The 26,282-nt window shown below is 46.4% G+C and overlaps 2 protein-coding genes across 3 annotated transcripts; one reads left to right on the top strand and one right to left on the bottom strand.

The window, feature by feature from the left end:
• VDAC2 (voltage dependent anion channel 2) lies at positions 1–21,444 on the top strand. The gene is made up of 10 exons (XM_010375534.2): positions 1–398; positions 586–641; positions 1,671–1,739; positions 3,434–3,483; positions 9,051–9,203; positions 9,291–9,343; positions 10,729–10,956; positions 12,218–12,368; positions 19,609–19,666; positions 20,888–21,444. Exons 2-10 carry the CDS (start codon positions 611–613, stop codon positions 20,977–20,979), a joined length of 885 nt encoding a protein of 294 aa, XP_010373836.1. The 5' UTR covers positions 1–398; positions 586–610; the 3' UTR covers positions 20,980–21,444.
• Positions 20,050–25,998, bottom strand: COMTD1 (catechol-O-methyltransferase domain containing 1). Of its 2 annotated transcripts, none has more exons than XM_030940367.1 (7): positions 25,773–25,979; positions 25,520–25,647; positions 25,170–25,275; positions 24,963–25,081; positions 24,841–24,895; positions 24,522–24,655; positions 20,050–20,813 (listed from the first exon to the last, which is right to left on the bottom strand). In XM_030940367.1, the coding sequence occupies exons 1-7, from the start codon at positions 25,864–25,866 to the stop codon at positions 20,769–20,771; spliced, it is 681 nt and encodes a 226-aa protein (XP_030796227.1). In that variant the 5' UTR covers positions 25,867–25,979; the 3' UTR covers positions 20,050–20,768. The 2 variants fall into 2 exon arrangements, with proteins under 2 accessions (XP_030796227.1, XP_010373838.1); XM_010375536.1 differs by lacking the exon at positions 20,050–20,813 and adding an exon at positions 23,950–24,198 and having other exon boundaries at positions 25,773–25,998.
• Positions 25,999–26,282: the final 284 nt, after the last annotated feature.

The following is a 26,282-nucleotide window of genomic DNA, read 5'->3' as shown; positions in this document are numbered from 1 at the left end:
GGCGGGCCGCAGCGCGCTGCCTTCGCCGTTCCCCGCCCCCTCGCCTCTGAGGCTGCCCGGATAGCTGCCTGATCCAAGGCCCAGCAGCTTCTGCCTTCCCGATCCCCACCGACGGACGGAGGCAGCTCACCTGCAGGACCGTGGCGCTGTCGGTCCACGTGGCCGCTCCGGAGCAGGCTGGAGTTGGCAGCGGGCTGCGCTGCGGGCACAGGCGCGGCGGACAGCCCCGGGGGCAGCGGCGGGGTCCTGGCTGGGAGAGGACAGGGTTGCGGCGGGCGGAACGGTGTCTCCTTCACTTCGCCCTCCAGCCGCTGCAGCTGCAGCCCGACCGGGAGCGTGACGAGCGGCTTCAGCAGCTAGCGGAGCGGTGGCTGCGGCCCCCCTCAGGAGACCACCAGGTACCGCTGCGCCCGCCTCACGCCGACCCAGGGGCCTAGGCCGCTTCGGCCAAGCGGGAGGCCTGCGCCGGACTTGGGGTCGGCCCTTGCTTCCTAAGATGGCCGCGCTGCCCAGCGGCCCCTCGCCCCTCTCTGCCCGGGACCTCCCTTTGACCCCAGCTGACCGCACTTCTTGTCCCTCCCGCAGATTCCTCTCTTCCCACGGCCTCGCCATGGCGACCTACGGACAGACTTGCGCGCGGCGTAAGTAGAGCAGGGATCTCTGCCGGATGGGGTGGCGGGGAGTCGAAGCCTGTGGACCAGAAACCCGCAGTTTGTTTCCCTCTGTCTTTCCGAGGACTTGGAAATTCGGCTGCTTTTGGTGGTCGCCTTACTGTCTGACCACCTCTGCCGAGGAGGGTCTGGGCTGCTGGATTTCAAATAGGGAAACAAGGCCCGGGGAGTTGGTCTGCGGCCGCGTGGACTTTCAGCTTTTGTACGTGTCTTTGACGTACAGAAGTAAAAGTTATTAATTGGGGATTCCGCTTTGGAGGATCGGATCAGTCACTCTTCTAGAGGAAGTAGCAGTCCTTGTGAGAGCACAAGGTCATTACATGTGCTCCTAAGGGCGTGGACGTGCTTTGTGGAATGAATGAGCTGGTGTAATGAGCTCAGATTGCCTGCCCTTAAGCAGCACAGCACTGGGTAAGGACTTGAGAGTCATATTAGTAAGTTTGAAGCGCCATTTGATATTTAGTTGATACAGAAATTTGAATGAAACACAGGTGGCAGTATTTTTTCAAAGTTTCAATATTTAAATTCCCAGAGTATTAAGTTCTCTTCCCACTCCAGGATGTTGGTTTTCACCTCAGCGAAGATATTAAAGGACGTATCAGGGACAGGGCCTAGTCTTAGGTTTTGATTTTATCTAATTTAGTTCAATCAGCTCATCTCAGTGAATTTTGGCAGATACATATCCATGCACACAAATACTTGTTTCTTTGTACCTGTCCAGTCCTAGGAATTGAGGCTGTAGGTAATAGACTGTTTTTCTGTTTTGGAACGAATTTCCCAAGTTTGTATAACCATGGTTATCTATTTTAGAAATAATTCGTTGGTGGTGTCTTCTTTATGGGTCGTTATAGTTTTAGTGTAGCTCCTGACCGGATAGAAAACATAATTCCAACAAATGGGATTGCTTGAATTTTAATATCAGCAGTGGGTCATACTCTAGTTCTTGGATAGAAGATGGGAGAATAGAGACATTAACACTGGAATGTTTTTTTCTACCAGCAATGTGTATTCCTCCATCATATGCTGACCTTGGCAAAGCTGCCAGAGATATTTTCAACAAAGGATTTGGTAAGAACCTTATTTTTAAAACGTGTTAGATAAAGAGTGAAAATGTATGTTTGGGTTGCTTAGTGAAATCAGATTAATCGTTGCAAATTGTAAGTATCTTGCTGCTTTAAATTTAGATTTATTTATTTTTTTGAGCCTGTTGCCCAGGCTGGATGCAGTGGCACGATCATACCTCACTGCAGCCTGGACCTCCTGGACTCAGGCGATCATCTTTCCTCAGCCTCCCAAGTCCCAAGTAGCTGGGACTGCAGGCACACTCTGCCACACTTGGCTAATTTTTTTATTTTTCGTAGAGGTGGGGTCTCACTATGTTATCCGGTAAACACTGTGGCCTCTCAAAGCCTGGTTGGATTACATTATAAGCATGAGCCACTGTGCCCAGCCTTGTTTTAATTCTTCTGTTAGAAACTTAAGATGCTTACATTAAACTTCTGTGAAAATAGTTCTTTTACAGTCTACATCCCCCTCCCCCAGTTTTCCAAAATTTTTTAAAACTGTAGTTAAAGGATTTGAGCCTTTAAGAAAAAGCGACTTGTGCTTTTATTTTTTTCAGTTATAGCTTAGGCCTTGGTTGACTAGAGTTTTGATATATTACTGTTTTGCTTTTGTGGTGACTCCTAGTACTTTCCAGAGTTATGAGCTTTTTCAGGTAAATTTGAGTTTTCTTAAAGATTTTGTTCCATACCCTCCCCCCCTTTATTTAGATTGTTGGAAATACCCCATTGCTGTGTTATGATAAATTGGTTTTGTTTTTGTGTTTTTTTGAGACAGAGTCTTGCTATGTTGCCCAGGCTGGAGTGCAGTGGCGTGGTCTTGGCTCACTGTAGCCTCTGTCTCCTGGGTTCCAGAAATTCTCCTGCCTCAGCCTCTCTGGTAACTGGGATTACAGGCACGCGCCACCATGCCTGGCTTTTTTTTTTTTTTTCATTTTTAGTAGAGATGAGGTTTCACCATGTTGGCCAGGCTGGTTTTGAACTCCTGATCTCAAGTAATCCACCCGCCTTAACTTCCCGAAGTACTAGGATTCCAGGCATGAGCCACCGCACCCGGCATATCATGATAAGTTATTAACTATTCTGAGATTTAAGTTGAATGATTTTTAAATCTGATATTTAAGAATAGTGTGGGGGCTGGGCGTGTTTGCTCACACCTGTAATCCCAGCACTTTGGGAGGCGGAGGCGGGTCAGGAGATCACGAGGTCAGGAGATCGACACCATCCTGGCTGACACCATCCTGGCTAACACGGTGAAACCCTGTCTCTACTAAAAATACAAAAAATTAGCCGGATGTGGTGGCACGCACCTGTAGTCCCAATTACTTGGGAGACTGAGGCAGGAGAATCGCTGGAACGTGGGAGGCGGAGGTTGCAGTGAGCCAAGATCGTGCCATTGCACTCCAGCCTGGGCGGCAGAGAGACTCTGTCTCAAAAAAAAAAAGAATAGCTTGAAAGCGTTCTTTTGTGTACCAACTACCAAAAAACTAGACAAAGCAGCATAGGTATAATTCTGCCCTTTATAAGCCAGTTTACAAAATATGAATTTGTAACAATTTCATTTAAATATTGTATATTAACACATTTTTATCCACCTCTGAATATGTGGAATCTTTTTGTTTTTTATGTATAGTCAACAATTGCTATGCATCTTTCACACAAAGTAATCATTTTGTTTCTTTTGCTCTCTATTTGTTGAAGGTTTTGGGTTGGTGAAACTGGATGTGAAAACAAAGTCTTGCAGTGGCGTGGTGAGTGTTACTGTTGAATAAGTTCTATTGAACCTTTATAATTTTTCAACTCGTAAAATGGTCATAACTGAAAGATGTCTACCTGTTTTGTCTGAAAGAAGAGGCGGAAGTTAACTTTTAAGAGATTTGCTTGTAACCTGTTTTATTTTGGTCTTCAATGTGATTTCTGATTTTCATGTGGTCTTTTGTTGTGTTACGTATACACAAGGAACTTAGGAAAGACCAGTCAGGTGGTATTCTTTACTCAGTAAGATTACACATTTGAAGGCAGGGAACCCATGAGACTTTTTTTGTAACCCTTTGTCAACAATGCTCATCAGTTATGGGCATAAAATTATCAGGAACTCATTAATCTAATCATTTATATAATGTGTACTAATCATTTATATAATGTCCATTTTCTAGCAGTTCTCCCTGGAAAAGATTTCCACATGTATTTTGTGAGTTTAGGGAGTGCTGATCTGAATTTTTTTTTTTTTTTTTTTTGAGATGGAGTCTCACTCTCACTTAGACTGGAGTGCAGTGATGTGATCGTGGCTCACTGCAACCTCTGCCTCCTGAGTTCAGGTGTTTCTCTTGCCTCAGCCTCTCTAGTGGCTGGAATTACAGGTGCCCGCCACCATGCCTGACTGATTTTCATATTTTTAGTAGAGCTGGGGTTTCACCATGTTGGCCAGGCTGGTCTCCAACTCTTGACCTCAGGTGATCCACCCACCTTGGCCCCAGAGAGTGCTGGGATTACAGGTGTGAGTCACCATGCCCGGCCAAGACTTTTTTTTTTTTGAGATGGAGTCTCGCTCTGTTGCCCAGGCTGGAGTGCAGTGACGCGACTTGGCTCACTGCAACCTCCGCCTCCCAGGTTCATGCCATTCTCCTGCCTCAGCCTCCCGAGTAGCTGGGACTATAGGTGCCTGCCACCATGCCCAGCTAATTTTTGTATTTTTAGTAGAGACAGGGTTTCACTATGTTGGTCAGGCTGGTCTCGAACTCCTGACCTTTTGATCCGTCCGCCTCAGCCTCCCAAAGTGCTGCGATTATAGGTGTGAGCCACTCTGCCTGGCCAAGAATATTTTTTAAAGAGGTTAATATTTTGGTATTTTGGTGTCTTGATAGTTGAATGAACTGTTACAAAGGGGATAAAGTAAAATTTAATTTTCTTTGAGACAGGGTCTCACTTTGTTGCCCAGACTGGAGTGCAGTGGCACAATCTCAGCTCACTGCAGCCTCAAGCAATCTTCCCACGTCAGCCGCCCAAGCATCTGGGAGTACAGGCCCTATCATCATGCCTGAGTATTTTTTGTAGTTTTTCTAGAGATGACGTTTTGCCATGTTGCCCAGGCTGGTCTTGAACTCCTGAGCTCAAGTGATCCACCTGCCTTGGATTGACCTCCCAAAGTGCTGGGATTACAGATGTGAGCCACCATGCCCAGCTAGTAAAATTTAGCTTTGTGCAATATTTTTTGCTCTAAAAATTTTTGTTTTGAGATTATTTTGGGGTGGGTATAAGTGTGTGCGTATTAGAATACTATAGGTTATTTTGATATATGTATGTGTGTGTATATATATAGAGAGAGAGAGACTTTTTTTTTTTGAGACCGAGTCTCGCACTGTCACCCAGGCTGGAGTACAGTGGCATGATCTCGGCTCACTGCAAGCTCCACCTCCCAGGTTCATGCCATTCTCTTGCCTCAGCCTCCTGAGTAGCTGGAACTACAGGCACTGGCCACCACCACACCCGTCTAATTTTTTTGTGTTTTTAGTAGAGACGGGGTTTCACCATGTTAACCAGGATGGTCTCGATCTCCTGACCTCGTGATCTGCCTGCCTCAGGCTCCCAAAGTGCTGGGATTACAGGCAAGAACCACCACGCCCGGCCTATATAGACATTTTTGATGTAGTGCATGCAACTGATATTTATTTAAATTAATCGTATTGTGGTTTCTTTGTTTTTTTTTTTTTTTCCTGAGACGCAGTCTTGCTCTGTCGCCCAGGCTGGAATGCAGTGGCATGATCTCAGCTCACTGCAGCCTCCACCTCCCAGGTTCAAGCGATTCTCCTGCCTCAACTTCAGCCTCCCAAGTAGCTGGGATTACAGGTGCTTGCCACCATGCCCTGCTAATTCTTGTATTTTTAGTAGAAACAGGGTTTTGCCATGTTGGCCAGTCTGGTCTCAAACTCCTGACCTCAAGTGATCCCAAAGTGCTGGGATTACAGGCGTGAGCCACAGCGCTCGGCCTGTAGTTGTTTAAAAGCCTAGGGCTGTTGAATTTCTGGGGTTTTACATTGATCATATCTGTCACTTGTTTTCTTTGGTCTGAAAGGAAGCCTAGGTGTTTAGTTATGATTGAATGACTTATTTGGCCAAGTTAACAGGTTACAGCGCAGTGATTTAATGTGTTTTTTAATGTTCCTATTGTTAGTCTATTGAGGCCCCTAGTGTATTTGTTGAAACACAAAGGGCCTTCTACAAAAGACTCAGTCCTCGTGTTTAAAAAGCTTACTTTCCAGTTGGAGAGAGAAAATAAACTGAGAATACTGAGATAATTAATATCAAATACTAGATTGTTTGATAAACCAAATCTTTATTGGAAAGGAATAGATTATTGTGTATAGGGTTAGGGAAACTTTTATGGAAGTAGGTTTAAGAGCATGAAGGATGTATAGGAGCTGGATTAGATATAGCATGTTTTTACTCACATTTAATACATGTAATTGAACAGCCGTGGTATTGATCCTCTAGTTTGTCTCTGGCCCCAGATAAGTGCCATTAATACCTGGCTCTGTTTTCTTACCTGAACTGCAAAGCTACTGAGGCCACCCCAGAATGTAGAAGCCAAAATGTCTGGTGGTAAAGGGCATGAGCTGTAATCTGGCCCAACTCTGGTCCCACAGGGTGGTATTGGCTTTGTTTCTTGAGGCTTCCTTGGCATGTGTATATAGGCTGGCTGTTGATCTATAGGCTGATGGATGGCAGTGGGTGGGGCCCCAAGAGTCATTAATGTCATTCAGGATTAAAAATATCTACTCACACATTCCCCGTTCAAACTATCTGCTAGAAGAACCTGTTCCATATATATTGTTTTAATAATGCTTTCCTTTTCTGTGGAGCATATGAAAATGTACAAACTTTCACAGTGTCAGTTCAATTTAATCGTCCAGAGGTAAGCTTTGTAATTATAGTTGCAGAAACAGACCCAAAAAAGGTAAGTGAGGCTGATCACAGTGGCTCATTCCTGTAATCCCATCGCTTTTGGAGGCCAAGGCAGGAGGATCACTTGAGCCCAGGAGTTCTGAGACTAACCTGGGCAACATAGCGAGACCCCATCTCTACAAAAAAATTTAAAAATTTGCTGTGCTTGTTGGTGGGCACCTGAAGTCCCAGCTACTTGGGAGGCTGAGATAGCAGGATCGCTTCGCTTCAGCCCAGGAGTTTGAGGCTGCAGTGAGCTCTGCCTGTGGCACTGTACTCCAACCTGGGCGACAGTGAGACCCTGTCTCCAAAAAAAACAAACCAAAAAGTGTGTCCTGCCCAGTGTGATGCATTTAGTAAATGACATGAAGAACTGGACATCAGAACTCCCAATTTTTATATCCAGTTCCAATGCTTTTTTTTTTTTCTTTTTTTTTGTTTGAGATGGAGTCTCACTTTGTCGCCCAGGCTGGAGTGCAGTGGCGCGATCTCAGCTCACTGCAAGCTCCGCCTCCTGGGTTCATAGCATTCTTCTGCCTACAGGTGCCCACCCCCACACCCAGCTAATTTTTTGTATTTTAATAGAGATGGGGTTTCACCGTGTTAGCCAGGATGGTCTCGATCTCCTGACCTCGTGATCTGCCCGCCTCGGCCTCCCAGAGTGCTGGGATTACATGCGTGAGCCACCGTGCCTGGCCAATCCAATGCTTTTTTTTTTTTAATTGGAGATGGAGTCTCACTCACTCCATCACCAAGTTAGAGTGCCGTAGCACCATCTAGGCTCACTGCAACCTCAGGCTCTCGAGTTCAAGTGATTCTCCTGCCTCAGACTCCTGAGTGCTGGGATTACAGGGATGCACCACTATGCCCGGCTAAGTTTTGTATGTTTAATAGAGATGGGGTTTCACCATGTTGGCTAGGCTGGTCTCAAACTCCCTACCTCAAGTGATCGTCCCGCCTCAGCCTCCTGAAGTGCTGGGATTACAGGTGTGACCCACCGTGCCCAGCCAATCCAGTGCTTTTTAGTGTAGGTATTGAGGGCTATGCTTTGACTTGAAATTCCTATTAATGAAAGGATCTAATTTAGGAGAGTATATATAAGACCTGAGGATTTGTCTCTATCAGCAAAGCAATAGTTATACAAATGTTCTATTTTCTGAGAGAAGGATGACTGCCCTTTCCTCCTGTTGATACAGTTTTTGATATTTCTCACTCTGCAGATATCACAATTTCTGGCTGTAGTCTCTTTATTATTTTCACATCAGCTGTCTTCCTTAGGCATGGCGTGGTGATGCTTGTGATCCCAGCTACTCAGGAGGTTGAGGTATGTGGATCACTTGAGCCTGGGAGGTTGAGGCTGCAGTGAGCTGTGATCACACCACTGTGCTCCAGCTTGGGTGACAGAGGCAAGATGCTGTCTCAAACAAACAAACAAAAATTCAGATAAGCCCTCCATATTTTTTCTTTTTCAGTTCGTGTGCAACCAGGGATTGGCACATTATTTTTAGACAGGGTCTCACTGTGTCACCCATGCTGAGTGCAATGGTGGGATTATGGCTCACTGCAGCTTGGACCTCCCAAGCTCAAGCAATCTTCCCACCTTGGCCTCCTGAGTAGCTGGGACTACAGGCGCACACCACCATGCTGAGCTGGTTTCTTAATTTTTGTAGAGATGAGGTCTTGCTATGTTGCCCAGGCTGTTCTCTAAGTGCTGGGATCACAGGCGTGAGCCGCCACTCTGTTTCCCGCTGATTTTTGAATCCCAAATAAAATCACCTTAGCAAAACCTTCCTTAAAAGATGTACAGTTGGCCCGGCGCAGTGGCTCACGTTTGTAATACCAGCACTTTGGGAGGACAAGGTGGTGGATCACCTGAGGTTAGGAGTTAGAGACCAGCCTGGCCAACATGGTGAAACCCCGTCTGTACTAAAAATACAAAAATCAGCTGGGCGTGGTGGCGGGCACCTGTAATCCATTGGGAGGCCGAGGCAGGAGAATCACTTGAACCTGGAAGGCGGAGGTTGCAGTAAGCCGAGATCACGCCACTACATTCCAGCGTGGCGACAGAGCGGGACTCAGTCTCAAAAAAAAAAAAAAAGGTGTACAGTTTGTTCACTTGAGAATTCACTACAGATGAACTTGTGATTGAAGTGTCAGCTGTATGTAAAGTGGCAGTCAGTTGCTCAAAGGCTTGTCACTCTTATATAAGCTTCAGAGAGTAGCACAGTGCAGAGGGATACGAGTGTTCAGGAAGCTGAAAAAGGATTCATGAATTTACCAAATGTTTCAGCGGGTTGTGTGTGTGTGTGTGTTTGTAAGTTAGTGATGAATTCTAGGCTTATGAGAATGTTCATGAAGTTATTGATTGTCTTGTTAGGAATTTTCAACATCTGGTTCATCTAATACAGACACTGGTAAAGTTACTGGGACCTTGGAGACCAAATACAAGTGGTGTGAGTATGGTCTGACTTTCACAGAAAAGTGGAACACTGATAACACTCTGGGAACAGAAATCGCAATTGAAGACCAGGTAACATTTTGAAAATTTTAGTATTAATTTTATTAATTATGTTTGTATTTCAAAAAAAGAAAGCAAATTACTTTTCTTTCAAAATAGATTTGTCAAGGTTTGAAACTGACATTTGATACTACCTTCTCACCAAACACAGGGTAAGCACAGACATTTTTATCTGTATTACATTTAAAAGCATTTCTCTTTTGTGTATTTAGAAAAGGTGTACCTTTACTGTTTGATAGCTTATTAAGCTACCTTGTGGTGGTGAAATCTCTGTATCTGCTTTTATTTATTTATTTGAGATGGAGTCTTCTCTGTGTCACCCAGGCTGGAGTGCAGTGGCATTATCTTGGCTCACTGCAACCTCCACTTCCCAGGTTCAAGCGATTCTTCTGCCTCAGCCTCCCTGAGTAGCAGGGACTACAGGCGCACACCACCATGCCCAGCTAATTTTTGTATTTTTAGTAGAGGTAGGGTTTCACTATGTTGGCCAGGCTATTCTGGAACTAATGACCTCAGGTGATCTGCCTGCGTTGGCCTCCCAAAATGGTGGGATTACAGGCATGAGTCACCACGCCTGGCCTTTTTTTTTTTTTTTTCCATATCTTATTGCATCTGTTTTATTTTATTTTATTCTTTATTTTTATTTATTTTTATTTGAGACAGAGTTCTCACTCTGTCACCCAGGCTGGAGTGTAGTGGTGTGATCTTGGCTCACTGCAGCCTCCGCCTCTCAAGTGATTCTCCTGCCTCAGCCTCCTGAGTAGGTGGGATTACAGGCGATGTGCCACCACACCCGCCTAATTTTTGTATTTTTAGTAGAGACAGGGTTTCACCATGTTGGTCAGGCTGGGCTTGAACTCCTGACTTTGTGATCTGCCTGCTGTGGCCTCCCAGAGTGCTGGGATTACAGGTGTGAGCCACCGCTCCCAGCCTATTTATTTATTCTCTGTCACCCAGGCAATAGTGTGATCTTGGCTCACTGCAACCTTTGCCTGCTGGGTTCAAGCTATTCTCCTGTCTCAGCCTTCCGAGTAGCTGGGATTACAAGCGTGTGCCACCATGCCTGGCTAATTTTTTTTTGTATTTTTAGTAGAGATGGGGTTTCACCATGCTGGCCAGGCTGGTCTTGAACTCCTGACCTTAGGTGATCCACCCGCCTCAGCGTCCCAAAGTGCTGAGATTTCAGGCGGGAGCCACCATGCCTGGCCTATATCTGCTTTTAGAATACTATGGTTGCTATCATTGGCTTGCCTTCAAATATTTGCCTCTTCGTTGTTGCACTAACTTGGGCAATTAATGTGTTTCTAACAGGCGTTTGTGAATGATTGTTAATTCTGCAAAGCAGTTCTAGATGGCCGTCCAGTTGCCTCATGTGTCCTTGTCTTGTAGTTCATTGAGATGATTTTTTTACTCCGTTATTGTATTGCTGGTTTTTACTCTCTGGTCATGCTGCAGTTCATTTAAGTCTGTTTTATGCTCTCTTGTGCATAAGTGTGTGTACATTTTTCCCAGTGACGTCAGTTTGTTCTTTTTCCAGAAAGAAAAGTGGTAAAATCAAGTCTTCTTACAAGAGGGAGTGTATAAACCTTGGTTGTGATGTTGATTTTGATTTTGCTGGACCTGCAATCCATGGTTCAGCTGTCTTTGGTTATGAGGGCTGGCTTGCTGGGTACCAGATGACCTTTGACAGTGCCAAATCAAAGCTGACAAGGAATAACTTCGCAGTGGGCTACAGGACTGGGGACTTCCAGCTACACACTAATGTGTAAGTATTTCTTTCATAGGATACTGTGATGTAGGCCCTCAGAGGATGATTTTGATGTCTGTCATCTCTTATTGATCTGGGTGCACCCTAAAGGATTTCTCTTAACATTTAAAAACAAAATCATTCTTGGTCATTTCTAGGGTGCCCCTTGAAAGCTTATAGTAAAAGAATGTTAATCTGACCTTTGGTGCTGAGAGAGTAAATGTTCATTTTATATGGAGTTTAATGCACTTTGTATTTTTACACGAGGCATTAGATATTGGCAGACTACTACCAGTATATTCATTTTAAAAGATGTGTGGGATGCTGACGTGATAGGATTGCCTAAAATGTATGGTGTTTTGTTGTTGGGTTTTTTTTTTCTTTCTTTTTTTCTTTGTTGAGACAGAGTTGCTCTGTGGCCATCTCAGCTCACTGCAACATCCACCTCCCGGGTTCAAGCAGTTCTCCTGCCTTAGCCTCCCAAGTAGCTGGGACTACAGGCGCGTGCCACCACGCCTGGCTAATTTTTGTATTTTGGTAGAGATGGAGTTTCACCATGCTGGTGAGCCTGGTCTGGAACTCCTGACCTCTTGATCTGCCCACCTCCCAAATTGCTGGGATTACAGGTGTGAGCCACTGTGCCCAGCTGCTGCTGTTGTTTTTTGTTTGTTTTAAATTATTATTATAGAGATGGGGTCTTGCTATGTTGCCCAGGCTTGTCTCAAACTCCTGACCTCAAGCGATCCTCCTGCCTCCACCTAAAGTGTTGGGATTATAGGCGTGAGCCACTACATCCAGCCTGGTATTTTTACCCAAGCCCAAACTAGATAGATATATGGAAAGTACTTAAAATGTTTTTCTTTCCATTGTAAAAATTCATTGGTAAATAACAAGCACAAAGAAGAAAACCTACATTTCTCATAATCATGCCAGCTAGGTATATAATCTTTGTTAACGTGGTGGTGGTTCACCTTTTTATATGTGTGTATATATATACGTGTTTATGAAATACATAACTGAAAGGCTGTATAGGAATCTCTTGCATGTTTAATACAGTGTGATAATTCCACTGAATGGATATTCTGTGGTTCATTTTACCAGTCCCTCTATGGGTATGGGTTGGGGAAAAAAACCTGTTAAAACTTGCAAGTTTTCAGTGGAACACTAAAGACCCACTTGAGCCCTGGTTTTTATTTAAATGTAATGCTACAAATCAGCCTGTGCCTTAGACATTATTACATTGTCTATTCTAGATCTACTAATTTAAAATATCTTATAGGAATGATGGGACGGAATTTGGAGGATCAATTTATCAGAAAGTATGTGAAGATCTTGACACTTCAGTAAACCTTGCTTGGACATCAGGTACCAACTGCACTCGTTTTGGCATTGCAGCTAAATATCAGTTGGATCCCACTGCTTCCATTTCTGTGAGTACTTTTGTGGACTTAGAAGGGGGTTTTGGTTGTGGGAGTGAGTCTTTGGGATACTGAATTATGTTGAAAATTTGAACTGATTTCACACAGTCCCCAGTTTACAGATAGATTGGCTTTAGATTTTGAAATGTTGCTTTTTTGATGAATACAGTGTTAGATGTTTTATTTCCAGGCCGGGCTGGTGGAGTTTGTTTAATCTCAAAAACTGCAGAGTTAATGTTGATAATAACCTTGAGCCATAGGCCTGTCTAAACCCAGGTATAGCTGGTGTTTTGGTCCCTGGGTAGTTCTTACTGTGTCAGAAATAATAGTGCTTTAATCTTTTTTTTTTTAAGGCTCTCTTTTGTCCAGGCTGGACTGCAGTGGCACAATCATGATTCCCTGCAGCCTTGACATTCTGGGTTCAACCTCAGCCTCCTACTATTCCCAACTAATTTTTTGATGTTTTTTTTTGTAAGGATGGGATTTCCATATGTTGCCCATCCTAGGCTCAAGCTGTCATCCTGTCTCAGCCTCCCAATGGAGGCTGTTGGGATTACAGGCATGAGCCACTGCACCTGGCTAGTATTTTAATCATCACTTTGTCTTTTTTTTTTTTTTTTTGAGATGGAGTCTCACTCTGTCGCCCAGGCTGGGGTGCAGTAGTGCAGTCTTGGCTCACTGCAAGCTCTGCCTCCTGGGTTCAAGCAATTCTTCTGCCTCAGCCTCACGAGTAGCTGAGATTACAGGTGCCCGCCACCACACCTGGCTAATTTTTTTGTATTTTTTAGTAAAGACGGGATTTGTTGGCCAGACTTGTCTCAAACTCCTGACCTCAAGTGATCCACCCGCCTCAGCCTCCCAAAGTGCTGGGATTACAGGCATGAGCCACCACGGCTGGCCCCCTTCTCCATTTCTAATTGCACTACAGCAATAAAAACCTCAGGATTCATACAGCACACTATTCTGTTATTTGCATTGATGTTCTTATATGTCTGTGACATTTTAACAGATTTAATGTCAGTGGAAGAAGCTTATCTCAGCTACTAGGAGTTCATAGTTAAAATGGGAAGGCAGTTTGGGACCCCTGTGTCATTTAGTGACTCCCGGGAATTAGTTTGGAAACGTACCTAGCCTTTCCCACTTCCGTAATGTTAGCTGCCACTCCAATTCAGCAGTACCCAGAAGCATTGCTTAATGCTCCTTGTGATACTAGGAAGTATATATTTGGTTTTCCTTCCCTCTCCTGGCATAGAACTCCTAAAAAAAAATCCTTGGAATCCCCAAAGTGTTAAGTATCTTTTTGTATGCTAATGAGTTGACTGGTGGCTGGCCACCTTTAGGTAGCTTCGGGGTGGGAGCTAGTCAGTGGAGAGACCAAGGTGTGATTAGAGGGTGGTGGGGAGAGGGGCTGAAGGTTAAGTTGTTCACCAGTGGCTGGTGGTTTAATCAGTCATGCCTGTAGAATGAAGCCTCGTGAAAACCCACAAGGATAGAGGTCAGTGAGCTGGGTAGCTGAGGTTGCTGGAAGGTGGCATGCCTGGAGAGGGCATTGAAGCTGTGTCCTTTCCTATGTTTTGCACTATACGTCTCTTCATCTGTATCCTTTGTAGTATCCTTTACTAAAACTGGTAAATGTAAATAAAATGTTTCTTGAGTTCTGTGACCTGCTCTAGGAAATTAATTGAACCCAAGGGAGGGGCTTGTGGAAACCTCTAGAGCTGCCAGGTCAGAAGCAGTTAAAACAACCTAGGGCTTGCAGTTGGCATCCGAAGTGGGAGGAGGGCAGTCTTGTGGGACTGAGCCCTTAACCTGTGGCATCTGATGTCTCCAGGATAGAATTGAATTGAATTACAGGACATTTAGCCAAGTGTCTGCTGCAGAAATTATTGCTTGCTTGGTGTGTGGGGAAAGCCCTCACACATGTCATAGAAACATTCTGTGTTGTGAGAGAACAGTAGGAGAAACTGAGTTGGTTTTTTTCTGTATCCTCAGATTGATGTCAGGATTGGGATTTGCTAGAGTGGCTCTAGCTAGAGTGGCTCATCGAAGCGTGGTTTAGGAAGAAAAAGGATAAATGGATGGGGAATGAGGAACTTTTGACTCCTGGGTGGTTAGGTGGTCACCCCTACTATGGAGCCACAACTGTGCTATGCTCAGGTACTTAAAAATTACCAGTGGAATTCGGAGATAGATCCAACTGCCAGGGAGTTGGTTCACTGGGTGCATAAGGGGAAGGGCAAACAATAAGAAACAAACAAAATATACAAGCCCTTGATTGTTGTTATTTGTAATCACTAAAATCAAAGTGAAAGAGTGCTGGATTGTACCTTAATGCTAGACCAAACTCAGATTTCATTTGGTTTAAGTCTTGGCCACCAACCTCGGGCAAAGTACCCCTAAGACCCGTATTTGCTGTATTTTGCCCAATTTGGAGAAATTTAAAAAGTCAGAAGTCAGAGATTACATTGAGAAATGTGATCTGAAATTGCCTGGGGCAGTAATCAGGCTTATCAAGATAAAGCTGACAAATGAGGAAGAGTAGATTTCTGTTGGGAAGGCAAACCAAATATCTCTAATTCTTACTGATTTGTAACGAAACTGAATGTTTTTTTGTACCATGCTAATACTGCCATATGGTAATACTGTTGGCAAGATTAAACTCCCTTGTGTAAATAAGTCTTATAATACGGATTGATGATCATATGTATTGTGAAATTGAGTTGAAGCCTCCTCAGGATGTAACACCTATGGAAAGTAACTGGCCTGAGGAGGAAATGGATCTCACTATCAGCTGATTTCTGTCCTGAATAGTTCTGCACAAGGTGCAAATAACAGTAGATCAAGGGGGAAAAAGCTGGTAGAAGAAGATAAAGATGTTTCTAATGGCTTCTGTGAACCTAAAAGAAGAAACTAAGGCACAAAATACAATTTTAAAGAATTTACTTGCACCATAATGAGGACAGCTGCCCAGCAGACTCAGATCCAAGTGGATTTGGGCTACATTTGGCCTTTGTTACAAACAGGTTTTTAAAGGCCAAAAATCCAGGACAGGATGTGGGCTGATACAAAGTTGTTTGGCAGGAATATTCTTTGGTTTACAGAAATAACATTGATTAGTGATTGTCTATACATTGTTCTTTGTATCACAGATTCCAGGAACTCATGTTATATAATGTTAGATAATGGGTGAGGGTCATATTGTGCAACTTGTGGTTAACACTTTAGATATTTACTAGCTAGCCTGGAAACTACAAGGAAGAAAAAAAGAAAAAATGTTTTTAAACAATTTCCCCTGGGCATGGGGGTGTGTCCTGTGACTAAAGTCTCATTCTCACGTCTCTCTGGGCCTGATAAATTTTGCATACCTCACATTCCTCATACTGCTGAGCATTTTTTTTTTTTTCCTCTTCATAGGACAAATTAGGTGGTTTTTTTTGTTTTTTTTTTGGTTTTGTTTTTTTTTTTTTTGAGACGGAGTCTCACTCTTGTCATTTAGGCTGGAGTGCAGTGGTGTGATCCTGGCTCACTGCAACCTCCACCTTCTGGGTTCAAGCCATTCTCGTGCCTCAGCCTCCCGAGTAGCTGGGATTATAGGTGCCCGCTATCACGCCTGGCTAATTTTTGTATTTTTAGTAGAGATGAGGTTTCGCCATGTTGGCCAGGCTGTTCTCAAACTCCTGACCTCTGGTGATCCGCCCGCCTCGGCCTCCCAAAGTGCTGAGATTACAGACGTGAGCCACCGCTGAGCCACCGCGCCTGGCCTAGTTGTTTCTTTAAACCTATCCCTATCCCACAGTAGCTTCTCCAGATGATAAGCATATTTGTGTTTGTACTCTTGCAGATATGTGTGTTATGTAAATGTAACAAGTGTAAACATCCTTGACAGATATATGGACTTTTTTGCTCTGAGGGATCCCTGTTTGAAACCAGGCGGTGGCCTGTGATACTATGGTGTATATATTTTGGTTTTTGTCCAGTTCCTGGCTCACAGCTTCTGTAACCCTTGTAATTTCCCAAGTGACCAGAGCAGTAGGAGTATCTTTTGTTGAGATATTTGGCCATTTGTCCTTGGTTCCCGAAACAGCTCCAGAGCATAAAAGTGAAAGAGTGTTTTGTGGTTTTGTTTTGTTTTTTTTTAAATGAAATCTCGCTGTCACCCAGGCTGGATGGAGTGCAGTGGCACCATCTCTGCTCACTGCAACGTCCGCCTCCCAGGCTCAAGTAGTTCTCATGCCTCAGCCTACCTAGTAGCTGGGATGACAGGTGCTTGCCACCACGCCCAGTTAATTTTTGTATTTTCAGTACAAATGAGGTTTCACCATGTTGGCCGGGTGGGTCTCTAACCCCTGACCTCAGGTGATCCCCCTGCCTTGGCTCCCAAAGTGCTGGGGTAACAGGCACGAGCCACTGTGCCCTGGGCTATTTTGTTATTTTTAACCTGTCCTTTTCAACCACATCTGAACTTATGTTAATGAGGTGATTTTTGGATAGTCCCTAGATGACCACATGGTAGGGGGGTGCTGGTTGCTAGGGAACAAACCTTCCTTGGGGAGGGCATAGTAGCTAAAGGTTGAGCCAGTGACCAGTGATTTAATTAATCGTGCCTTTGTAATGAAGTCTCCATAAAAACCCAAAGGACTGAGTTCAGGGGGCCTTCAGGAAGGCAAACAGTAATACATTCATGTCATGGGAGGATGGGGCACCCCAGCTCCACAGGGATGGAAGCTCCTGTGCTTGGGACCCTTCCAGACCTCACCTATAAAGGAAAAGATACATAAGTATCTTTTCATCTGGCTGTTCATTTACATCCTTTAAAATATCCTATATAACTGTTAAATGTGTTTCCCTGAGTTATCTGTGCCACTCTGGGAAATTGAACCCCAGGGAGTTGTGGGAACCCCGATTTATAACCAGTCTGTAAGAAACAGAGGCAAAACAACCTGGAACTTTCAATTGGCATTGAAAATGAGGGCGGGGCAGTTTTATGAAACTGAGCGCTGAACCTGTGTGATCCAATGTTCTCTCTCCAGGTAGATAGTATCAGAATCGAATTAGAGAACATCTAGCTGGAATCTGCTGCAGAATTGTTTGCTTGGTATGTGGGAAATTCTCCCTAGGCCTTGTGAGAGTATAGAGGGAGAAACTGAGTTTATTTTTTCTACTCCTTATTACAGTTTCATGGCTTAACTCCTACTGTTAAATAATAGGAATTTCTTTTTTTTTTTTTTTTTTTTTTTTTTTGAGACAGAGTCTCACTTTGTCGCCCTGGCTGGAGTGCAGTGGTGCGATCTCTGCTCACTGCAACCTCTGCCACCCGGATTCAAGCGATTCTCCTGCCTTAGCCCCCTGAGTAGCCGGGGTTACAGGCGCCTGCCACTGTGCCTGGCTAATTTTTGTAGTTTTAGTAGAGATGGGGTTTCACCATCTTGGCCAGGCTGGTCTTGAACTCTTGACCTCGTGATCCTCCCAAAGGGCTGGGATTACAGGCGTGAGCCACTGAGTCTGGCCAATAATAGGAATTTCTTTTTTTTTTTTTTTTTGAGACGGGAGTCCCATTCTGTCGCCCAGGCTAGAGTGCAGTGGCGCGATCTGAGCTCACTGCAACCTCTGCCTTCCGGGTTCACGCCCCGGCTAATTTTTTGTATTTTTAGTAGAGACGGGGTTTCACAGTGTTAGCCAGGATGGTCTCAATCTCCTGACCTTGTGATCTGCCCGCCTTGGCCTCCCAAAGTGCTGGGATTACAGGCGTGAACCACTGTGCCCGGCCAATAATAGGAATGTCTGTTCAGCTGTCTGAGGTTCTTATTTGTAGGGCACAGGATGGTCATTAGTGAGGTATTTTTTTTTTCTTTTTCTTTCTTTCTTTTTTTTTTTTTTTTTTTTTTTTTTTTTTTTTGCTTTGTGTTGCCTAGGCTGGAGTTCACTAGTGCAACCACAGCTCACTGTACCCTCAGCCACCTGGGCTCAAGAGATCCTTCCATCTCACCCCCGCCTCCCCGATAGTTGGGTAGGTGTGCACCATCATGCCAAGCTAGAAAAATTTTGTATAGACAGACAGGGGTCTCACTGTGTTGCTCAGACTGTTGTTGAATTCCTGGGCTCAAGTGATCCTCCTGCCTTGGCCCCCAAAGTGGTGGGATTACTGGTGTCAGCCACTGCACCAGGCCTGTTTTTTGTTTTAGATGGTCATTGGTAGCTCATGAATATTTGCCTGTAGTGCCAAGTGAATACAGGTGTTGTGGATGTGGTTTGTGTCTGTATAGTTACATCATTTCTTTCTCTGGATTGGGCTCTTTGGATGTTACACATTATAAGACTATAGACATCAAATCATTTGGAGATCTGTTTTGGTCACATAGGCTGTTTGTTACCTTTATACAGTAGCCCTCAGAATGCTGAAAGCAAAGCAAAGTTGCGTGTCTAGGCAACCTACGCCCTGGAAATGAAGGGAGGTGTTCCTGGCCTCTAGTGTGGCTTCATAATGTTAGGGGTGGTAGAGAATGGAACTAGAAGGAATCTACTCCTTACTATGTCTTACTCTTCAGGGTTCCTTCCAGCCCTTGAAGTCTGTAAGTCCTGAAATGTTAGGATTGTGCAAGGAAGGCAGGGGCCTGGATTGGTACATGATACCTCACTGGGACCTCCTCCCAAGCACAGTGGTTACAAACAGCCAGAACTCAGCGGCACTGGCATTCATGAGGTGTGAGAATGTGAGGATAAAGGATTGTTTGATCTGATTCTTCAGAGGAATTACTTGTTTGGAGATTTTTTTTTTTTTTAACATTGATGGTTTTGGTTCTTTAGGAAGAGTCCTGAAAGTAGGAAAGTTTACATGTGTGTAACTAAGTCATGAATTTAAACTTTATACCCTGCACTTTAAGGCTGCTGTGTGTCACCTCTAGTGAGCCTGATTTGTACCACATTTGGTCTGGTTTTGTTGTGCTCGACTAGAATCGACAAAGATGATTTTTATGAGAGTGCTTAGGCTCTTGTGCTGTACGGACAGTTTGGGGTCTTTGGATACATTCCAGTGGCTATCAGGAGTATTGTGTCCTACTGACAATTTGATTTTTGAGTTGAATGGATACGAATTAAGTAGTACCTAATTTCTGTTTGGCTTAATACATAATGAATTTTATTGCCTCATATGAATAAAACTGAACACATCATGACTACATGATGGGGAAACATTGTAGGGGTTTTGTCCCTATTGAAATATTTTTCTTACAGTTGTTTTTGAATTTTATTTTAGGCAAAAGTCAACAACTCTAGCTTAATTGGAGTAGGCTACACTCAGACTCTGAGGCCTGGTGAGTATTCTTGATAAAGTAGGATTGTTTTGATAGTATTAAAAAAATTTAGTTTTCATTCTTCAGCTTATTTTTCAGACCTTTCAAGCACACAGAAGAGTTGAAAGAAGAGTACAATAAATACATGTTTACCTTTTGCCACAACTCCTTCCTTCCTTCCTTCCTTCCCCTTCCTTCCTTCCTTTTGCCACAACTCCTTCCTTCCTTCCTTCCTTCCTTCCTTCCTTCCTCCTTCCCTCCTTCCTCCCTCCCTCCCTCCCTCCCTCCTTCCCTCCTTCCTTCCTTCCTTCCTTCCTTCCTTCCTTCCTTCCTTCCTTCCTTCCTTCCTTCCTTCCTTCCTTCCCCTTTCTTTTCCTTTCTTTCCCTCCCTTCCTTCCTTTCTCTTTCTTTCTCTCTCTCTCTCTCTCTAAAATAAAAGTAATTTTTATTTTGTTGATAAAAGTTCACTCATTGCTTTGGTTCTATCTATAGTCTTGTTGACTTTATATAATATTTTGAAACACGCTGTGTCTAGAGCAGCATTTCTCCAACTTCACAGTGCACATGACTCATCTTGGAGTCTGGTTAAAGTACTGGGGACTTTCCCCCCTCCAAATAGGGATTTTCCTCCCCAAAGTTTATTTTGGCGATTTTGAAACCTAAAGAAAAGTTGGAAGAATGGTACAGTGAACATCATATACCCTTACCCTATGTTGACCAGTTATTAAAATTTACATTTATTTTATGTCTCTGAAACTTCACATACTTTTTTTTAAAAAACTGTATGTTTTGCAGACATACAGACATTTTTCTTTATAAGCACAATACCATTGTCGCATCTAAGAAAACTAACATTAATGTAATACCAAATATATATACAGATTTACCCCCATCCCCAAATGTGTCTTTATTGTAGGTTTCCCTTTCTAGGATCTAATTATGATTATGTCTCTAGTCTCTTTTCATCTGGATAGTGTACTCAACATTATTGTATATTCTAGAACACTTTGAACTTGTTATTAAAACATTTCTCTGTGACTTGGTGCCTTACCTAGAATGGTAACCCAGTCCTTCTGGTGTCTCAGATACTTCCAAGCGCCCTCTGGTGGCCAGCACTAGTAGGTCAGCTGACAGGCTGAGGAAGTGACAGGCAGGCTTCTGGGGATAACTGTGAAAGAAGGCTCAGACTGAGTGAAGTGCCAGGTACATCACGGTTTTTTGTTTTTGTGTTTGTCTTAATAGGTGTGAAGCTTACACTCTCTGCTCTGGTAGACGGAAAGAGCATTAATGCTGGAGGCCACAAGCTTGGGCTCGCCCTGGAGTTGGAGGCTTAATCCAGCTGAAAGATACCTTTGGGAATGGATATCAGAAGATTTGGCCTTAATATATTTCCATTGTGACCAGCAGCAGGCTTTTTTTCCCCCAAGAAGATGATCAAAACAAAGGATGATCTCAACAAGAGCTGTATTTTAAGTATTTAGACAGTTCCTTGTTAGCTGGTTTCTAGTTGAATTGGTTATCTAGTTACCAATGCTGCAGTCCTGCAGTCACCTATACATTATTTAAATGTATTTAACTGTTAAATGCGCTACCCACCAATAATGAAATAGACCTTTATGAAAACCGTGCAATTGTGTGCATGTTTGTTTTTATGTTCCTTTAGAAAACATTGACTATTACCATTGAATGAGATGGATCAGTGGATATTGAGATGAGGTTAAAAATTTTGTTAAGTTCAGCCATTATTACTTTTGGTATCCCAGAACATGACAAATTATGAATAAAACAAGTATACATAATTAATGGCTCCAAGTATTTGCAGAGTTCCACGTTTGCCAGCTAGGGTCAAATCTCCGTGGTAGCTAGCCAATATTTAATTTTTCCAGTGAGTATTTTGCTCTTTACCTAAATCTGTGCCACAGAATCTTCTGTATCCCTAGAATAATTCCACGAGCTTTTTAAGACTACAATAAGAGGATACATGCTTTTACACTCTTCAGTTTGTAAGTCTGTGCAGAATTGCCCTGCATAATTGAAAGGAAAAAGAAGGTGCTGAAAAGTTACACAAACACACCATACCCCTGTAAGCTACTGCTAGGAAAATAAAGTAGGCCCTGGTTTGGTGAGATAGTGTTAGGCGTACAGAAGAGGAGTTTAAGTTGTAGACAGTAAGGGTAACCTGTGGGACTCTGAGAGATCATTACTCATTTCCTTCTAGGCAGACATTGAAAGGTGGGTATAGGTAGGAGACCAGAGGCAACCCCTTTTGGCTGTGTAGCATTGGCCTTCATCTGTGTACAAATGAGACATTAATAGGTGGTTCTGATTGGAAAAGTAGGAAAGAGCAAGTTTTCTGATAGGAGATAATTGGAATGATATGATTAAAGACTGGAGAAGATTTGTTCAACAAATCTGTAATAGTAGACCTGAAGAATGGTAGAGCCTGAGTGATAAGAAATGGGTAAGAAAATGGAAGGACTCATCACCCAAGAAATGATACATGCTACAAACTTTGAGATTGAGAAGCAGCTGGTGAGAGACCAGAGCTGAAGCAAGCTGTCCACACAGGAGGGTTGGGGGCATGAGGAACCCTCTGGTCCCACTTGGTCCTAGGGGACTGGCTTGAATGGCCCATGTGAATCATGGTTCTCTGAAAGGCCCTCTCCAGACAGACATGACTTAAGGGACAGAAGGTTAGAATTTGAGTCAGCCTGAGTCAGGTAAGAAGAGAAACATGAAAAGATGTCCGTGCAGGCTAGGCCTGAAAGCAACTCTTACAGTGTAAAGTAGACCCGCAGGTAACTGATCACTGCTGGTGGTCCTCTAAAGGGAAAAATCCTAGTCATGGGGACTGCTGCCCCTTAGCTAACAGGTGGCCTTTTATTGGGCAGTGGCTACAGTAATTTAGACTGAGGTGTGGCACAAGTGAGTTAGCTGTTTGTCAAGGATCTGCTTAGAGTAAATTGAACCTATTCACTCATGTGCATCCTAATATGCTTTCATGAGTTAGAAAGGTGTAGGTTTCCAGCCATGGTCCTGTGTAGTGTCCAAAATGCAAAGTGTGTCCCAGGAGCTGTGAGTTCATGTGGCTTTTTTTTTTTTTTTAAGATGAGTCTCGCTCTGTTGGCTCAGGCTGGAGTGCAGTGGTGCAGTCTGGACTCACTGCAACTTCTGCCTCCTGGGTTCAAGCAGTTCTCCTGCCTCAGCCTCCCGAGTAGCTGGGATTACAGGCGTGTACCACCACACCTGTCTAATTTCTGTATTTTTAGTAGAGACCAGGTTTCACCATGTTGACCAGGCTGTTCTCGAACTCGTGACCTCAAATGATCCACCTGCTTCAGCCTCCCAAAGTGCTAGGATTACAGGCATGAGCCACTGCACCCAGCCTCATGTAGCTCTTTAGCCCTGCTTCCAGCAGTCTCCAGGGACACTTCCCATCACTGAGGCTTACCAGGTAGTGGCAAAGGCTGCTTGAATTCCAGGCTAATGCCACTTATGCCTGAGGCAGTGTCAGTGGAAAGAATTTGACCTTCATCTGTCAGTGGAGATAAGATCTATGAGGTTGGGGAGATTTAAATGAGAAGCAGAGCACCCGCAGAGCACCTGGGTCGAAAGTGCTCCATAAGGCCTGGTTCCTTCTCCACCTCACCCCATAGGCAGATGGTTCAGAAAAGCCCGAAGTTCTCTTCATCCTCTAGGGAGTGTGGTAACAACTGCTGTACCTATAGGCTTGTTTGCTCCACGCCTCCCTGGCCAATGATCCCCCTCACTTTCCTTCAGAATTTCAAGGAGACGGCGGGATACTCAAGTCAACCCCGAGGTCCTCAGGTCCAGGCCAACTGACCTGGCTCTCAGAGGTGATGTTCCCCCACCAGGGCCTCCACTGGAGAGGTGAGGCTGGGGAGCTGACTGTGCTGTGAAGACATGAGCAAGCCGCCAGCAGAACTGGCATCACCTACAAAAGCACACAAGTGACACCCGTGGGCACCTGCAATCCTCTTTCCTGTTGTCAGACACCATAGTGGCCCTCCACCAGTCCCCAGCTTCACGGAACCAGAGCTTCGCCTGCCCTGAGGGAGAGATGTAGGAGGGAGACAAGCCTGAGGAACGGGTCTCTGGCCATTACATGTGGCCAGGCCAATTAAAACTTCATAACCTGCCTCCTGCCAGCTGGAGCTTCCTGCAGTAGGGCCACAGACCTGGCGCCAGGGAGGGGACAAACCACAAGGCCCCTTTCACTGAAGGAGCTGTGCTGGGCCTTCCCTCCCTTCCCCATCCAGCGCCACATATGGAGGCTCAGGAAGTCGTGTGTCCCAGCCCCACTTTATTTTCGAATTTAAAACTCAGGGTCAATTCCTGGGGTTCCCAGGCAACCCTCCCTCGCTCACTAGGGGCCAGGCCTAGATCTTGAAGGCCAAGGTGAGGCCATCGCCCAGGGGCAGGAGGCTGATGTAGACCCTGACGTCCCGCCGGATGCGTTCGTTTAGGTTTCGCACACACTCAGCCGCCATGTCCCCTTTCGGAGGTTGCAGCACCTTCCCGCGCCACAGGACCTGCGGGAGGGCGGGGCCAACCGGGCCGTGGGAGGCGGGGCTTCGGAGGGAGGTGCTCGGGCGGAAGGCGGGGCCTCGGAGGGAGGTGCCCAGGCGGGAGGCGGGGCCTCGGAGGGAGGTGCCCGGGCGGGAGGTGACCAGAGCCGGAGACTGAGAACCAAAGGGGAGGAAAGCCTGGGTACCTACTGGGGCGGGAGCCCCGCAGCGGGTGGAGCCTACGTGACTGGACTGGGTGGGGCTTTGGGGTATAAGAGGAGTCAAGGAAAAAGATGGGGGCCCGCCCCGAGAGGGTGCTTTCTCTTCCCCCGCAGTGGATCCCTTACTCTGAGGACGGCGAGGATGCCTCCAGGTCGCAGCAGCTGCAGGCAGCGCTCGTAGTAGGCAGCGCAGTTCTCCTTGTCCGCATCCACCACGGCCACGTCGAAGGTGCCGGCCTCGCCTGCCGCCAGCAGTTCGTCTTGCAGGGGGAGGGAGGGCAGGTGCGGCTGAGTCCGCGGCCCCAGCTTCCCTAAGGCCCCTCCCAGGCCGGCCCGGGCGCTGTGATAGCCGGCCGTGCCCTTAACCCGCAGGCCTAGTCACAGCTCGGCCACACAGCGGCCTCGTTTGCAATGGCCACAAAACCCTTCCCGCTTCGGTGCTCACCCAGGGTCTCCAGGGCGGGCTTCAGCCGGAGGTCGATCTTGTGCTCCGCCTCGGCCTACGGAGGAAGCGTGTCAGCCGTTGCGCCCTCGCCTGGGGCTGCGGGGCTAGGCGCGGGCGCTCACCTGCCTCCACAGGGGCCGCCCCAGCTCCGGGGGCTGCGCTTCCACCTCGCAGGTCACCACGCGCCCGTCCGCGGGCAGCGCCAGGGCCAGGGCCAGGGCAGAGTAGCCCGTGAAGGTGCCTGGGACCAGAACACAGACCGGCTCAGAGCAGAGTGGGGGTCGGCCCGGAAACCTCGGCCCTCCGGGATCCCGGCCGCGTGCCCCTACCCAGGTCCAGCGCCTTCTTGGCCTGGATGAGCCGCGCCAGGTTGGCCAAGAGCTGGGCCTGCTCGCAGGTCATCATGGAATCCCCCTGCGGCTGCTCCAGGGTCAGCTGCGTGAAAGGAGAAGGTGTCACCAGCCATGCCGGTTACCCACCTTCGCCCTGGGGTCCCAAACCCCCAGGAGCGCGGTTCTGGGCGTGGCCTGGGGGACGGACCCTCCGGGAACGCCCACCGCACCCGGCCCGGGGAAGCCGGAAGCCCAGAGAGGGCCACGGCCCAGCCCAAGGTCACACAGCCACGTGGGACCCGCAGGGCCCGAGAGGGACGCCCGTTCCCGTCCCGCGCCCTGCTGACCAGCCTCAGGCTTCGCAGCGCCGGGTGCTCCCGCATGGAGCGGCTCAGAAGATACTGCCACAGCGTACTGTCCTCGGGGGGAAGCAGGCACTGCTCTCGCCGGCCTCGCCATGGGGGGCACCGCCTTCCTGCCGGGGAGAAGATACTGTATCAGGGTACAGGGCTCTGCGGCCACAGGGGTTAACCTGAGCCACGCCGCGCCCTCCTCTGCGCCCGCCCACCCGCCCGCCAGCCGGGACAGGGTCCTGCTCACCCAGGAAGAGGCCAGTGGCGAAGGCGGCGCCCAGCGCGGCTGAGCCCAGGGCCAGCGCGGCGGGCACGGAGAGCCGGGGCACCGGCTGGGTCATGGCGCGGGCAGGAGGTGGCGGGAGGCAGTGGCAGGTCACGTGCGCTGCAGCTCCTGGGACACGTCTCGGACTCGCGGGCCCGCCGGGCTCCACCTTGTCTGGGCACTGCCCGCGGAGCCGTGGTCTCGGGCATCATCTGGCGGCCACACAGCCTTACTGCAGGCCCTGCCCGGTAGAGCCGGGCGCAATCTGGTGGCAGCGCCGGGAACTGCGCCCCTGCGGGGAGCAGGCCAAGCGCTGGATCTGAATTTTCCCGCCTTTGCCTGCAGTCCAGTGGCCTGCGTCCATTGTTTCTCCTGCCAATGCTTTTTCTCCTCGCCACCATTTATTCTGAGGCCCCTTGGGGGCATATGTCGATTGTGTATGGAGGGCGCCAGTGTAAATTACAAGATAGTCACAAGTACAAGAGATACACT

The sequence above is a fragment of the Rhinopithecus roxellana genome, chromosome 11 (genome assembly GCF_007565055.1).
Source record: "Rhinopithecus roxellana isolate Shanxi Qingling chromosome 11, ASM756505v1, whole genome shotgun sequence".
Lineage (NCBI taxonomy): Eukaryota > Metazoa > Chordata > Mammalia > Primates > Cercopithecidae > Rhinopithecus > Rhinopithecus roxellana.
The sequence above is the reverse complement of the archived record's forward strand: the minus strand, read 5'-3'. Positions and strand labels throughout refer to the sequence as shown.

Excerpts from the sequence above, each read along its gene's own strand:
- COMTD1 (XM_010375536.1), bottom strand. The coding sequence starts at position 25,866 with ATGACCCAGCCGGTGCCCCGGCTCTCCGTGCCCGCCGCGCTGGCCCTG. Across the intron at positions 25,276-25,519 it reads CGCTGCGAAGCCTGAGGCTG|CTGACCCTGGAGCAGCCGCA; the intron begins GTCAGCAGGGCG and ends CCTTTCACGCAG. Across the intron at positions 24,896-24,962 it reads GGCGGCCCCTGTGGAGGCAG|GCCGAGGCGGAGCACAAGAT; the intron begins GTGAGCGCCCGC and ends CTTCCTCCGTAG.
- VDAC2 (XM_010375534.2), top strand. The coding sequence starts at position 611 with ATGGCGACCTACGGACAGACTTGCGCGCGGC. Across the intron at positions 642-1,670 it reads CGGACAGACTTGCGCGCGGC|CAATGTGTATTCCTCCATCA; the intron begins GTAAGTAGAGCA and ends TTTTTCTACCAG. Across the intron at positions 1,740-3,433 it reads TATTTTCAACAAAGGATTTG|GTTTTGGGTTGGTGAAACTG; the intron begins GTAAGAACCTTA and ends TATTTGTTGAAG.